We start from the raw sequence: 12356 nt of genomic DNA, 5'->3' as shown, positions 1-12356 counted from the left end.
GCACTCGCACACATCGCTCACGCATCACCGACGCAGCACGCAAAGAGAGATTCACAGATTCGCATTTCTGCATGATCGCAGAGAGCTGCACGTGCGAACAGAAGAGGGGTTGGCTGGCGCGCACGCTTAGGCGGCGACAGTGACCTCGACCTCAACTCCCGGCTCGAGGGAGATGGAGGTCTGCAGACATGAGGTGTCAGCGGTGTTCACGAGCCTGAAAGGTCTCTCCCCTTGTGCGCTTCTCCTGCCCTGCCCAAAGCTCGTTCGCCCAGCTGCCCGCCGCCCGCCAGTAGCCCGCCCCTCCTCGTGCCACACCGCAAACTCACGATCTGCTTGACAATCTCCGAGGGGCTGTGCAGGTCGATGAGGCGCTTGTGGATGCGCATCTCGAAGCGGTCCCACGTCTTGGAGCCCTCACCGCACGGCGACTTGCGCGTCGTGTGGGTGAGCACCTTGGTGGGCAGGCGCACGGGGCCCTTGACGCGCAGCTGCTTGTCCTTGGAGCGCGACACGAGGTCGTTGCAGACTGGCCGGAATGGTCAGCCAATGTCTGCTGCAGTGCTGCACGGGCGACTCACCCTTCTCGAGGTTCTTCACGTTGCGCGACGCTGCACGAGGAGAGCACCAGGGTCAGTCTTGCAGCCACCACACGCCATCGCAGCATCACACGCACTGAGCGTGATGCGGATCTTGTGGATCTTGGCCGACGGCGCCGAGGCGTCGACGTCCTTGTCCTTTCCGGCGACGTAGCTTGCAGACATCTTGTTAAGCCAGCGGTGACCGGGGGAGGGTGAGATACTTGCGTGAGGGGGGAGGGGAAGGGAGAGGCGCGGCGCAGCGAGGCGGGCGAATCGGCGCGGCGGCGCAGAGGGCGAACCTCGAGAGCAGCACGTGACTCAAGCGCGCGACTCCCGCGAAGCCGCGCAGCTCGCCGCCACGAGGCTGCCGCGTCAGCCCCCGCGAGCGCTGGCGAGGCCTACGCTCACAGCAGCGCAGCGGCCCTCCTGCTTTGGCGCTTGCAGCAGCTCCTCTCTCGGAGCGTGCTTTGTGCGACGTGCGTCACGCTGCCGCAGAGTCGAGCTAATTTTCCGAGCCGGCGACGACTGAGGGTGTGGTATCGCGGCGCGCTGCCGGCCCGGCGCCTGCACGGCTGCGCTGTGCTGCCTGTGCTGCTGTGCTGCGCTGCTTCTGCATCGGCAACGCAGTTCCACGCGTCTGAGTTTGACAGGTAGAGCAAGGTACGGCTCGCCGCCATTTCCAGGCGAGCGGAGCAGCAGCCCAGCCACGCAGCTCACACGCAGCAGGGACACTCGCAGCAGCAGCCAGCCTGATCCTGTACCACGAGACAGTCGAGGCCCGTCTCTAAATCGCGCCCTTCTCGCAGCCCCAGATTTCGATAGAGTGAAGCATCGCCGGCGAGAGAAGAGGCGGCTCGAGAGCGCTTGGCCCCTCCGCGTCGCGTCGTGGGCCTGCCGACGCGTCGCGAACGTGGCCTCTCCCCGTGCCAGACGTCGCTTGCTGGGCAGCTGCGGCGAGGTGTGGCGCACCAGCCGCCACAGCCGCCAAAGAGGGTGAACGCGAGTTGGAGCGAGTCGGCATCGGTTGGGAAGGAGAGGTCAGCTCGCTGTATGTTGGCACTGCCCCTGTGCGGGAGCGGGGGCGCAGCAGCAGGGCCGAGGGTGCCGCCCTCCGGCTGCGTGCCTCTCCTGCGCCTGTGTCTCGAGATTCATTTGGCGTTGCTTCGGCCTTTAGGCTATCCTCGGCCCTGCGCAGCTCCTCTGCGAAAGTGCCGCTCGTCATCGCGCGCACGGCGTGGCTGTTGAGCATGTCCAGCATCGCCTCGCAGCACACGCCGCAGCAGCGCCTCAACTCGCGCCGCCTCGCCAGCCAAGCGCTCGGAGCCGGCGCGGAGTCCGCGCTGCGCGGTGCTGCGGCCGCTGCGTCATTTCGGCAACCGCTCCGGCGCACCCCAGGGCCGCGTTGTATTCAGCGAACACAAGAATCGAAGGCCGGCCGCCCGCGTGGTCTTCAGGGTGCAGGGTCCAATCCTCGTCGCGACACTGCTGCCCTGCCCGTGCGTGGCGCGCAGCCCGTGTGCGCGCAGGAACTGTGGGGCGTCCGTGGCCGGATGCCTCGTCGCGGCGCGCAAGCAGTGTACGAAAGCACTCAGGGTTCAGCGCGGAGGAGGCAGAGGAAGGCGTGGCAGCAGTGTGCGCAGCTGACCGCTGCACGCCACCAGCGTGATGTGACCGCGCTTGGCCGGCATCGCACGCCGGCTGCGGCGCCATGCTGACGAGGCATCGGAGCAGCGGCCTCGGATTTCTCGCCACAGCGCTCGCTGCGTGCTCGGCGCGCACGCTCTGCTGCGGGCGTGCCTGCGCTGCTGCCGTGCCTCGCCGAGGCCGCGTGCGCAGCCAGTAGCCGCAGCGCGCGTCGTCGTCGTCGCCAGCGCGCCGCGCACGCTGCCACACCACCACCATCACACACCAAGTCGCGACCGATATCGCTCCGCGCACCTCCAACACTCGCACCCACTTGCACACCCACACCTCAGAGCACCCGTCTGCCGTCACACGCAGGCCGCTGCTCTGCACCTCGCACCTCGCCGCGCACACTCGCAGCGCGCACACCCGACAAGGACCTCGTTGCTCCCGCCAGCCGATATCGCTCTGGCATTTTGCAGTCGTCCGCGTCCCGTTCCCGTCCTCTCCCGCTCGACCTAGCTCTTCTCCCCAGCTTCTGGTCGCCTGAACTCTCCGTCGAAGCACTCTCTACGCCGCTCTAGTCAACAGCCCGCGCGCTCTTGACTCGCCCGTACTTGCTGCGACAGCACATACAGCACATACGGCTCTCGCACGCCTGGTGCGCCCATCTTGGTTCCGTAGTTCCGTGGCCCGTTCCAAAAGACCTTCCGTGAGTAGTGCAGGCTTAGTAGGGCGCAGTGGGCTGGAAAGAGAAGAGAAGAGGCGAAGAAATGCGCGCGAGCAAAAGCGGGCCCGGACAGACGCGTTGGCGACCTCGGGATGCTGTTGAGAGCTGTTGAGCGAGGTCAGACGGTCTCAACAGGCATCTGAGGTGGTTTGTGTGGTGCATACGGCCGGGATGCACGGTTTGCGACGGACACACTGGTGCATGGCGGTCTCGGCTGGCAGGTAGGGTCCTCATGGTGCCGATGCACCTCGCACACCGCGCCACGCCTCTGCCACGCACAGCCGCGCCTCGTGCGGCCTTCCTGCGGTCTCTTCGGGCTCTTGTTGATTTTCTGGACCGTTCGTCGTCGTCGGATGGTCCCCGCGCGGTGTGCACCATGCGCCAGTGCTACCACGCGTGGATGGCTTGCGCAGGTCACGATGGTGCGCGTCCGAAGCCCACTGCCTCGACGTCGCCCTTCTCGCAGTGTGGCTCCGTTCGATCACTTCCCTCATGTCTCGACTGCATGCTGACACTGCCCTCCAGGTTATCGCTAAGGTCGCCCTCTCTTCCGTCGTCTCTTCGATACTTCCGTCCCCTCTTCTCGGCCCTCTTCTCGGCCCTTTCGCTCCGTAACGTCTCGACCCGACTCGACTCAGTCCTTCTACTCCGTCCATCGCCCAACGCTTGTTTCTGGAGTTTCAAACGCCTCGCGTTTACCCCGGTGTCCGACTATCGCTACACCAAACTCTGCAAGTGCCCACCATGGACTCCACTTTTGATTTTGCCGCCTTCATCAACTCTCCTGCTGCGGCAGGCGAGAATCCGCGCCCGTGGGGCGACGGCACCAACGCCGACGGTCCGCCGGCCGCCGACATGCACCGCTCGATCAGCGAGACGCTGCTCGACGGCTTTGCACCGTCGGGCACGCTCGGCGACGTCGACATGCACAGCACCATGTCGCGTCCGCAGGACTCGTACGTCTCCTCGGGCGCCCTCAACAGCGTCTTCGCAGGCCTCGATGCCAGCGCGCCGGTGCAGTCGTTCTCTGGCAACGCCGGCGGCCTGCTCGACGAGTGGGCCAGCCGTTCGGCCGGTGTCGCCAACGGTGCGCCATTCGACCAGGCCATGTCGTACGCGCCGCCCGGCATGAGCGAGCTCAGCAACATGGTGCAGCCGGCCACGCTGACAAACGACGGCCGCCCCGTGGTGCCGCTGCCCGCCGACTACCGTGCGCGCATCGCGGCGCACCACTCGACGCTTCTGCGCCAGTGGCTGCCCACGGCCGCCGAGGTCGCCAGTGCCAGCCGCGGTGCACCGGGACGCACGGCGCTCGGCATGCACAGCTCGCCGACCGTGCCGCTCAGCCAGTCGCTCCGTGCGACGCGGCCGACCATGATGACCTCGTCCACGGGCGTCTCCTCGTCCAAGGAGGGCTCGGACTGCTCCCGTCCAAGCCTCACCATCCAGGAGCGTCGTCGCCTGTCGCGCCGTCAGACTGCTGCCACCAAGACGACGTCCACGTCGTCGGCCGACTCGGGCGAGCAGACCGTCAACCCTGTCGTCAGCGGCCGCAAGCGTGTTAAGAAGACTCGCACGACGTCGAACGCCGGCACCGTCGACGTGCACCATGGCAACGACGGCACGCAGCCTCCGTCTGCGGTCGCCGCGTCGCCCGAGAACGTCTCGCTCGACGAGTCGCCGCCCAGCTCCACCAGCGGTCACGTCTTCGCCGGCGACTTTGGCAACGTGCTCGAGAACAGGCGTGCGACCAGCAACCTGTACTCGACGTCGGGCTTTGACCTCATCGGAGCACTCACGCGCATCGCCAACCGTCCGAACCCGCGCATCAACATCGGCCCCATCGATCTCTCGTGCGCCTTCACCGTCGTCGATGCCAGCCAGGTCGACCAGCCGATCATCTACTGCTCCAACTCGTTTGTCCAGCTCACGGGCTACGAGCGGCACGAGGTGCTCGGCCGCAACTGTCGCTTCCTGCAGTCGCCCGGTGGCCACGTCACGGCCGGCGCCGAGCGCGTCCACACGGACAGCCGAGCCGTGCGCCACCTCAAGAAGCACTGCCTCGCCATGAAGGAATGCCAGACGACGCTCATCAACTACCGCAAGGATGGCTCGCCGTTCATCAACCTCGTCACCGTCGTCCCGATCACCTGGGGCGGCAGCGGCCCGAACGGCGAGGCGCCGCCGGTGCTGCTCATCGGCTTCCAGGTCGACCTCGTCGAGGTGCCCGGCGCCATCGTCGAGCGCAAGCCCGATGGCACGTACCACGTGAACTACAGCCGCGCCGAGACCCTCGCCTCGAGCGTCGACGACTTCTCGCAGCGCGACCAGTCGGCCATGTCGTTCATGCACGGCCAGCAGTACCAGCAGCACGCCCGCCAGCAGCTCCGCCCGCCGGTGCCCGAGGCGCCCGTCGTGACGGAGGCCAGCCGCAAGGCGATGCAGGCGCAGGAGCTGGCCGACATCATCGGCAACGGCAGCAGCGAGACGTCGCAGTGGGCGCAGATGCTGCTCGAGAACTCGCACGACATCATCCACGTGCTCTCGCTCAAGGGCACGTTCCTGTACGTCTCGCCGTCCGTCGAGCGCATCCTCGGCTACAAGCCCGAGGAGCTCGTGGGCAAGTCCATCAGCGAGTTCTGCCACCCGTCCGACGTCGTGCCCGTGTTCCGCGAGCTCAAGGACTCGACGAGCAACGCGAGCATCGCTGCAGCGGCCCGACACTCGGCACGCACCGAGGGCACCGTCAACCCGCTCACCAAGGGTGGCGCTGGCCAGTCTGGCCCGCAGGTGAATCTCATGATGCGCATGCGCCACAAGAGCCTCGGCCACGCATGGGTCGAGAATGTCGGCAAGCTCCACCTCGAGCAGGGCAAGGGCCGCAAGGTCGTCATCTCCACCGGCCGTGCGCGTCCCGTGTACGACCTGCCGTGGGAGAACGCCAAGCGCAGCCTCGACTGCGCCTCGACGCCGAGCTTCTGGGCCAAGGTGTCGATGGACGGCCTCTACCTCAGCACGACGGGCCACCCCAGCGACGTGCTGGGCGTCGGCGCCACGGGCTCTGCGATGTCGGGCCGCCACATGCGCCGCGTCGCGAACCCCGAGGCCTTCGAGACGATCCTCGCCTCGCTCCGCGGCCACGGCGTCAGCGTCGTGCCGCACGAGATGAGCGACGGTGTCGGCGGTGAGAGCATCTCGGTGCTCTCGACCTTCTACCCCTCGACGCCACTCGCCGGCTGCCAGGAGCAGCCGGCCGTCTTCGTGCACACGCAGCGCCTCGACATGAGCAAGTCCGACCTGCAGAGCAACGTGCGGCATCCGCTCGCCACGACGCGTCTCGACGCGGCCATGTCGACGACATCGCATGGTGCCGGCGGCGAGGCGCACGAGACGGGCGCCGTGCCCAAGAGCGGCGAGCCGGGCGTCGGCAGCGTCTTTGCCGAGCTCTCGACGTACCGCAGCAGCTCGTGGGTCTTCGAGCTCCACCAGCTGAAGAACGCCAACAAGCGCCTGCGCGAGGAGGTGCGCCAGCGCCGCCGCGCGGCGGACCATGGCCACCACCACCCGGCGACGCCTGGCGGCCCGCAGCGCCCGCCGCTGACGGTGCACCCGGCGCACACGCCGAGTAAGTCGGCGCTGAGCAAGACGATGCAGCGCTCGCCGAGCAAGAGCATGCTGGCCAAGCCCAACAACAGCAACAGCAATAGCTCGATGAGCAGCGGCACCGAGACGACGTCGTCGCGCAGCTCATCCTCGATGCCGTCGAGCAGCAACGGTCGGCTCGGCTCGGGAGACAGCGGAGACGCCAGCGACGAGACGGAGGCAACAAGCGTGCCGAGCGACGGAAGCGCCGAGCAGGACCACGTGCCGACGCTTGCCAGCATCAAGCAGCACTAAGCTGTGTGGCGCTGCGTCGCCACCACGGCGGCTTCGGCCGTCATGCTCGCCAGGTGGCTGCCACCTGGCCACCAGTCCCTTGCCTCCGGCGCTCCGTCGCCCGTTCATCAACGCTCCCGTCTCTCCAGGCTGTAACCCCGTCACCGCTCGCTCCGTCGTCGCTTCCAGGTCGCTCGTCCGTCACGCTCGTCTCCAGTCACTCGGCCTTCTCACTCCTCGCATCCGAGCCGTCCGTCCGACGTTGATTCTCTCTACCCTTTGATCCTAATTGTGCAGTCTCCACGCTCCCTCTCTACCCCTCGCCGGTCATACTCGCACCGGCGCACTCCACTCTCTATAGGGCGCTGCTCGCAGCGCTCGCACACCCGGCAAACACGCTCGCAGCGCCCCCTCTTCACGCTGCCCACTTACCTTGCCCCGACACACCCGTACGCACCGGCACCGCGCCATAGCGCTGCGCCATCTGGCCCGCCCCTCTGTGTATCATATACGCTGTGCCACCCCATCCGTGCTCACCCCCATCCAGCCTAGCCCCGTCCCCCCGCTGTGGCCTCGCTGAAATGACCGATTGCGTCTCTCAATCTCGCTGTGCTTTAGCCTGAGCTTCAAGCTGACGGGTGTCAGCGTCGGACCGGAGCGCCGACTGCTCTCTGCGCTGCGCACGTTCACAAGCGCCCATCGTGGTGCTGCGGCGGACGAGGCAGCACGCTGGACGGTCCACGCCAGCGCCAGCGGCCGCTGCGACGTGCACGCCTTAGCGGCGAGCCGCAGAGATCTCCAGCGCACAGATCGTCGCTGTGGCAGCCTCAGCACCAGCGACATCCAGAATGCAGGCTCGCCTGGCCGCTGCATCCAACGTCGAGCTGCAGTCGTCAAGCTAGCCGCACGAGGATGCGTTTGGTGGTGCCATGGTGCAGCAGAACCCTGGCGGTAGCGTGCCCGTGTTCCTGCACTTGGCCCAGCCGCTGCCGCTGCGCCACGCCCGGCCGTTGCATCGCTGGGCTGCGGGCTATGGCTGGCTGGAGCATCAGAGCATGAGAAGCTCACTCGACGCGGTCCGCAGCGACGGCTTGGGCGCGAAGAGGGACAGACCGTCGAGTTTCGGAGGGTCGCTGCGCTGTTCTCACCTCCATCACCGCCCGTCTCCTTGCCGCAAGCTGCTTGAGAACCTGCCGCAGCGCAGACGACACCAACCTCTGTCAGAAGGCGCATCAGCACCAGCTCGACGGAACGACGGCGCCGAGAGCTCTTTGCACGGCAACACGGAGCGAGGCGGCTGTACGAGGTACTTGAGGCTGTGTCGGCGCCAAGCTCGAGGCGTGCCTTGCCGCGCCGCAGAGCGAGGTCCGCGTACAGCCGGCAGCCGCCCCGCACTGCGCCTGCTGCTCTCTGCTCCACTCGCACCGCACGCTGCTCTCGCATAAGAGATCGGCGTCCAAGCCAGCGCCCGTCTCCGCCCAGCTCCACCATCTCGAACGCCGCACACGCCGCAGTCTCGCACCACACTCCCGCCTCTCCGCCGCGCCTCTTCTCCTCCACGCCCTCCAGCGCGGCCTCTCCGCACGCCGGCGCTCCTGCCGCCTGCGCCCACCGCCGCCATGTCGCGCCCGCCAGTCCTGCCGCCGCTGCCGATGGGCTTCGGCGACAACGCCGGGCCCTTTCCGCCCGTCGCACGGCGAGCCAGTGGAGCACCGCCGCTGCCGCCGCACCCGCCAGGCGCCCTGCAGCGCGAGCAGCAGCTGCGGGCCTCGCGTGTGCCGTCGGGCATGCCGATGCCGCCCTCGCAGCAGCAGCAGTACCCGCAGCCCATGATGGCGCCGCAGCCGGCACGCGCCTCCTTCGTGCCCGGCCAGTTCGTGCACCCGCCGCCGCCGATGCCTGGCGCCCGCATGCCCAGCCCAGCGCCGCCAGGCCACTTTCCCATGCCCGGCGGGCCTCAGCACTACGGCGGCCTGCAGCAGCAGCAGATGCCCAACCGGCCCTCGTCGGCAGCGCCGCCGCCAGGCCCCAACTACGCCGCACCGCCGCAGAGCAATCGACCATACTCCATGCCGCACTCGGAGAGCATGCCAATGCCGATGCCGCAGCACGCGCAGCACGCACACGCACAAGGAGGCATGCCCAACTTCAGCGGCCTCAGCCTCTCGCCGGGCCGTGGAGCGGGCCATGGCGACCGACGCGCCTCAGCAAGCGAGAGCTCGGCGCGCAACAGGGCGCCTTCGCCAGCGCCGGCTCCTAGTGCAGCTCCGGCGCTCAATGTGCCGCTGTCCGACCCAACGTCGCTGGCAGCGAGCAGAGAGAAGGCCCTCGCCAGTGGCGATGACCGGCGCCGCCTGGCCTGGGCCAAGGACGTGGTGCGCTTCGTCGAGCGCAAGGAGAACAAGCACGTCGATGCCAGTGTTGCGCGCTGGCTGGATGAGGCGGTTGCGCTGGTGAGTGCTGGTGATCGGAGCTCGCTTCGCGCCCCAGGCTCTCACATAATCTGACTCTTGCCCTGCCAGATCGTGCGTCGGGCTTCGGCATCGCCTCCCGACGTCGAGGCGCTATACCTGCGCGGCGACCTGCAAGCGAGTGGCGCTCTGCCGTCGCACTTCCGCAAGAACCTCAAGGCGGCCTTCTCCGACTTTGAGCTCTCGGCGCGCATGGGCTTCGCTGCCAGCTGGTTCCGCATCGGGCGCGACTACGAGGTGCTCGGCGACACGGCGCGTGCCATTGATGCGTACGAGCGCGGCGTCAATGCCAGAGACGTGGGCTCTGTGTACCGCCTTGGCATGGCCAACTTGCTCGGACAGCTCGGCATGCGGGCGGACCACGGGCGCGCAGTGGCTCTGCTGCGCCAGGCGGCCGACGCTGCCGACCTCGACACGCCGCAGCCAGCCTACATCTACGGCATGCTGCTCGCCGGTGCGTGCCGCGAGACTCTCTGCGCTGTGCTTGTGCTGACCGCCAGCCTTACTCAGGCGAGTTCTCGCACGTCGAGGTGCCGGGCCATCTCTTGATTGCCTCGCCTGATCCGGAGAACCCGCGCGCACCCGTCTCGCTCGAGTCCGAGGCACGGCGGCGCATCGAGCGTTCCGCGTTTCTCAACTTCGCGCCGGCGCAGTACAAATGCGGCTGGGCGTACGAGTATGCGCAGCTCGAGTGTCCCTTCGACCCGCTCCTCTCCGTGCAGTACTATAGCCTGGCCAGCCAGGGCGGCGAGATTGAGGCGGACATGGCACTCAGCAAATGGTTCCTGTGCGGCGCCGAGGGCTGCTTTGACAAGAACGAGGAGCTCGCGTTCACCTTCGCCGAGAAGGCCGCGCGCAAGGGTCTCGCCAGCGCCGAGTTCGCCCTCGCCTACTACTACGAGGTCGGCGTCGGCTGCGACAAGGAGCTCGAGCTCTCGCGCAAGTGGTACAGAAAGGTGAGTTGCCGCGTGCCTCCTCGGTGTGTACGTCGCTGATAACCTGCGATTTGCTTAGGCTGCTGCCCACGGCAACCCTGATGCACAGGAGCGTCTCGACGCACTGCACGGACCAGCGCCAGCTGCGCTCTCGCGGCGCGAACACGAGGCACAGCTGGACGTCAAGCTCGTGCGCAAGCGCACCGAGGCCAAGCAGCTGTCGGACCGCGCCGGACGCGGGCAGAAGCCGCGCGCAGGCCTGCAAGACATGGGCGGCCGGAACGATCTCTCGCGCAAGAAGACGATGCGCCTCGTCGAAGAGACGGCTGGCGGACCGCGCAGAGAGGCCGGCCGGCGCAGCGAGGCAGCGCGTGCGCCCTCGCCGGCGCCGCCGGGACAGCGGCAGGGCTATGCTCTGCAAGAGACGTACGCCACGCCGCCCCACTCGGGTGCCAGGCGCGCCAGCCTCAACCCGCCGCCGGCGCCGGCGCAAGGACGACCCGCACCGTCGGGCGCACCCACGCCTGCGCCGGCAGCAGCACCGCCGAGCGGCGCGGCGTCTACTGCGTCGGGCGGCTCGGGCTCGTCGGCGGCGGCGAAAGGCCCGCCTGCGAAGGTGTACGAGAGCTTCCAAGAGATGGGCTTTGCGCAGAAGAAGGCCGAGGTGAGTGACTGCGCAGGACGTGAGCGCATCTGCCAGGGCATCGACTGAATCGTCGGCTCCAACTGCAGAACGAGAAAGACTGCGTCATCTGCTAGATCCCATCCGCAAGCAAGGGCCCAGCACGCCCGTCTGCCGCGTCCTCGATACCTCGACTCTGTCTCCCAGACACTCCCGCTCCGTTTCCCCACGCCTCGCATACCCCACGCTGCGCCAGGCCTCCCTGGCCGCGTCCCGCTTCCCAGCTCCGCGCGACCCCTCCTTCCCGTTCGGCAGTGGTGCATCGCGCTATAGTCATACATCACACGGACGCTCGCTCTGATCGCCGAATGACGAGGCTGTCATTTGCTGCTCTCGCCGATGATATGCCGCTGCATGGCGGCGCGCATCTCTCGTTGCACGTCCGACGCTGCCTTCCGTGCCAGCGCCAGGACCTCCTTGTACTGTTCGTGGGCGCGCGAGTCAGACTTCGCGGCAGGGACGCAGCGCGCCGCACTCACCTCGGCCCAGTCTACTGCTCCCTCGCTGCGTGTAAAGACGAGTGCTGCCGTCTGCCCTGTGCTGTCGTCGGCGGCTGCCGAGGCGTCGCGGCCGGAGAAGGCAAAGGCGAAGACGTGCGTGCTGTGTGCATAGAGCAGCTCGTGCGGTGTCGGATCCAGCAGCAGAGCATGGCTGGCGAGCATCAATCAGCGCAGGAAGACTACGAGCTGCGCCGGCGCACTCACCTCTCCTCATCCTCCATCTCCTCATCCTCGGCCTGGTCCTCCTCGCCGGCACGCCAGTGCTTTGCAGCGCGCAAGCTGCGTGCCTTTGCCGCAGGCAGCACGGCCACGCAGGCAGCGGCAAGGGTAGCAGTGCACTCGGTGCCGGCATCCAGGAGTGCCAGCATGGCGGCATTGAGGCAGGCGGCGACCTCGGGCGCCTGGATGCGCGCATCGGGATGCGACGGCGGCAGCGGCGGCGCATGGCGTGGCGGCCGCGACGCACTGAGCGGCGGCGGCGGCGGCAGCGAGAGGGCGTGCACGCTGAGCTGCAGCAGCGTACGCGGCAGTAGCTCGCGGCGCACAACGGCGGCGAGTGCGGCGTGCAGGGCTGCGCCGAGCGCCGTCGACGGCAGCGCGGCGGGTGCGAGGAGCGGCGTGTGGAGCACGACGAGCGTCGCGGCATCGCTGAGCTCGTCGCGGATGCGCACCTCCGACGGGCCGGCAAGCGCAGCGAGCACGGAGAGCGGCCCGCTGGCAAAGATGGCAGAGCCGTCGGCGTGCGGCAGCGGCGCCAGCGAAAGCGTCAGCGGCCGTGAGGCCAGCAGCGGCCGGGACATGGCGCCGGCGAGAGGGCGGAGGAGAAGGGTCGCGAGGCGATGGGGAGCGGTGTAGTACGCAAAAGCAAAGGACTGGCGGAGGAGCAGTGTCTCGAGTCGAGGTGACCGCGCAGGTCCGGGCGTAGGTATGGCTGTTGCTGTCGTCGTCGTTGGGAGCAAGA

At 67.9% G+C, this 12356-nt stretch overlaps 4 protein-coding genes across 4 annotated transcripts; 2 read left to right on the top strand and 2 right to left on the bottom strand.

The window, feature by feature from the left end:
• Positions 1 to 90: 90 nt before the first annotated feature.
• FA09DRAFT_329402 (putative 40s ribosomal protein s20) lies at positions 91 to 805 on the bottom strand. Its single transcript, XM_025742166.1, has 4 exons — positions 674 to 805; positions 579 to 608; positions 327 to 526; positions 91 to 180 (listed from the first exon to the last, which is right to left on the bottom strand). The coding sequence occupies exons 1-4, from the start codon at positions 759 to 761 to the stop codon at positions 127 to 129; spliced, it is 372 nt and encodes a 123-aa protein (XP_025599208.1). The 5' UTR covers positions 762 to 805; the 3' UTR covers positions 91 to 126.
• A 3884-nt stretch (positions 806 to 4689) lies between these two features.
• FA09DRAFT_281901 (hypothetical protein) lies at positions 4690 to 6456 on the top strand (the record flags this gene model as incomplete). The annotated part of the gene is made up of 4 exons (XM_025739819.1): positions 4690 to 5235; positions 5299 to 5676; positions 5722 to 6281; positions 6363 to 6456. Coding segments are annotated over 4 exons (1578 nt in total), but the record flags the coding sequence as incomplete, so codon positions are not given.
• A 1556-nt stretch (positions 6457 to 8012) lies between these two features.
• On the top strand, positions 8013 to 11227 carry FA09DRAFT_329399 (HCP-like protein). The gene is made up of 5 exons (XM_025742165.1): positions 8013 to 9260; positions 9330 to 9732; positions 9789 to 10234; positions 10293 to 10877; positions 10946 to 11227. Exons 1-5 carry the CDS (start codon positions 8427 to 8429, stop codon positions 10970 to 10972), a joined length of 2295 nt encoding a protein of 764 aa, XP_025599206.1. The 5' UTR covers positions 8013 to 8426; the 3' UTR covers positions 10973 to 11227.
• On the bottom strand, positions 11191 to 12339 carry FA09DRAFT_360069 (hypothetical protein). Its single transcript, XM_025745190.1, has 3 exons — positions 11600 to 12339; positions 11375 to 11546; positions 11191 to 11317 (listed from the first exon to the last, which is right to left on the bottom strand). The coding sequence occupies exons 1-3, from the start codon at positions 12193 to 12195 to the stop codon at positions 11216 to 11218; spliced, it is 870 nt and encodes a 289-aa protein (XP_025599205.1). The 5' UTR covers positions 12196 to 12339; the 3' UTR covers positions 11191 to 11215.
• Between the last annotated feature and the right edge of the window lie 17 nt (positions 12340 to 12356).

The sequence above is a fragment of the Tilletiopsis washingtonensis genome (genome assembly GCF_003144115.1).
Source record: "Tilletiopsis washingtonensis strain MCA 4186 unplaced genomic scaffold FA09scaffold_8, whole genome shotgun sequence".
Lineage (NCBI taxonomy): Eukaryota > Fungi > Basidiomycota > Exobasidiomycetes > Entylomatales > Tilletiopsis > Tilletiopsis washingtonensis.
This window is presented reverse-complemented; position numbering and strand designations above follow the sequence as displayed.

Excerpts from the sequence above, each read along its gene's own strand:
- FA09DRAFT_360069 (XM_025745190.1), bottom strand. The coding sequence starts at position 12,195 with ATGTCCCGGCCGCTGCTGGCCTCACGGCCGCTGACGCTTTCGCTGGCG. Across the intron at positions 11,547-11,599 it reads GAGATGGAGGATGAGGAGAG|CCATGCTCTGCTGCTGGATC; the intron begins GTGAGTGCGCCG and ends GATGCTCGCCAG. Across the intron at positions 11,318-11,374 it reads GAGCAGTAGACTGGGCCGAG|TACAAGGAGGTCCTGGCGCT; the intron begins GTGAGTGCGGCG and ends GCCCACGAACAG.
- FA09DRAFT_329402 (XM_025742166.1), bottom strand. The coding sequence starts at position 761 with ATGTCTGCAAGCTACGTCGCCGGAAAGGACAAGGACGTCGACGCCTCG. Across the intron at positions 527-578 it reads CGTGAAGAACCTCGAGAAGG|TCTGCAACGACCTCGTGTCG; the intron begins GTGAGTCGCCCG and ends CATTCCGGCCAG. Across the intron at positions 181-326 it reads CGGAGATTGTCAAGCAGATC|ACCTCCATCTCCCTCGAGCC; the intron begins GTGAGTTTGCGG and ends TCATGTCTGCAG.
- FA09DRAFT_329399 (XM_025742165.1), top strand. The coding sequence starts at position 8,427 with ATGTCGCGCCCGCCAGTCCTGCCGCCGCTGCCGATGGGCTTCGGCGAC. Across the intron at positions 9,261-9,329 it reads TGGATGAGGCGGTTGCGCTG|ATCGTGCGTCGGGCTTCGGC; the intron begins GTGAGTGCTGGT and ends TTGCCCTGCCAG. Across the intron at positions 10,235-10,292 it reads CGCGCAAGTGGTACAGAAAG|GCTGCTGCCCACGGCAACCC; the intron begins GTGAGTTGCCGC and ends CGATTTGCTTAG.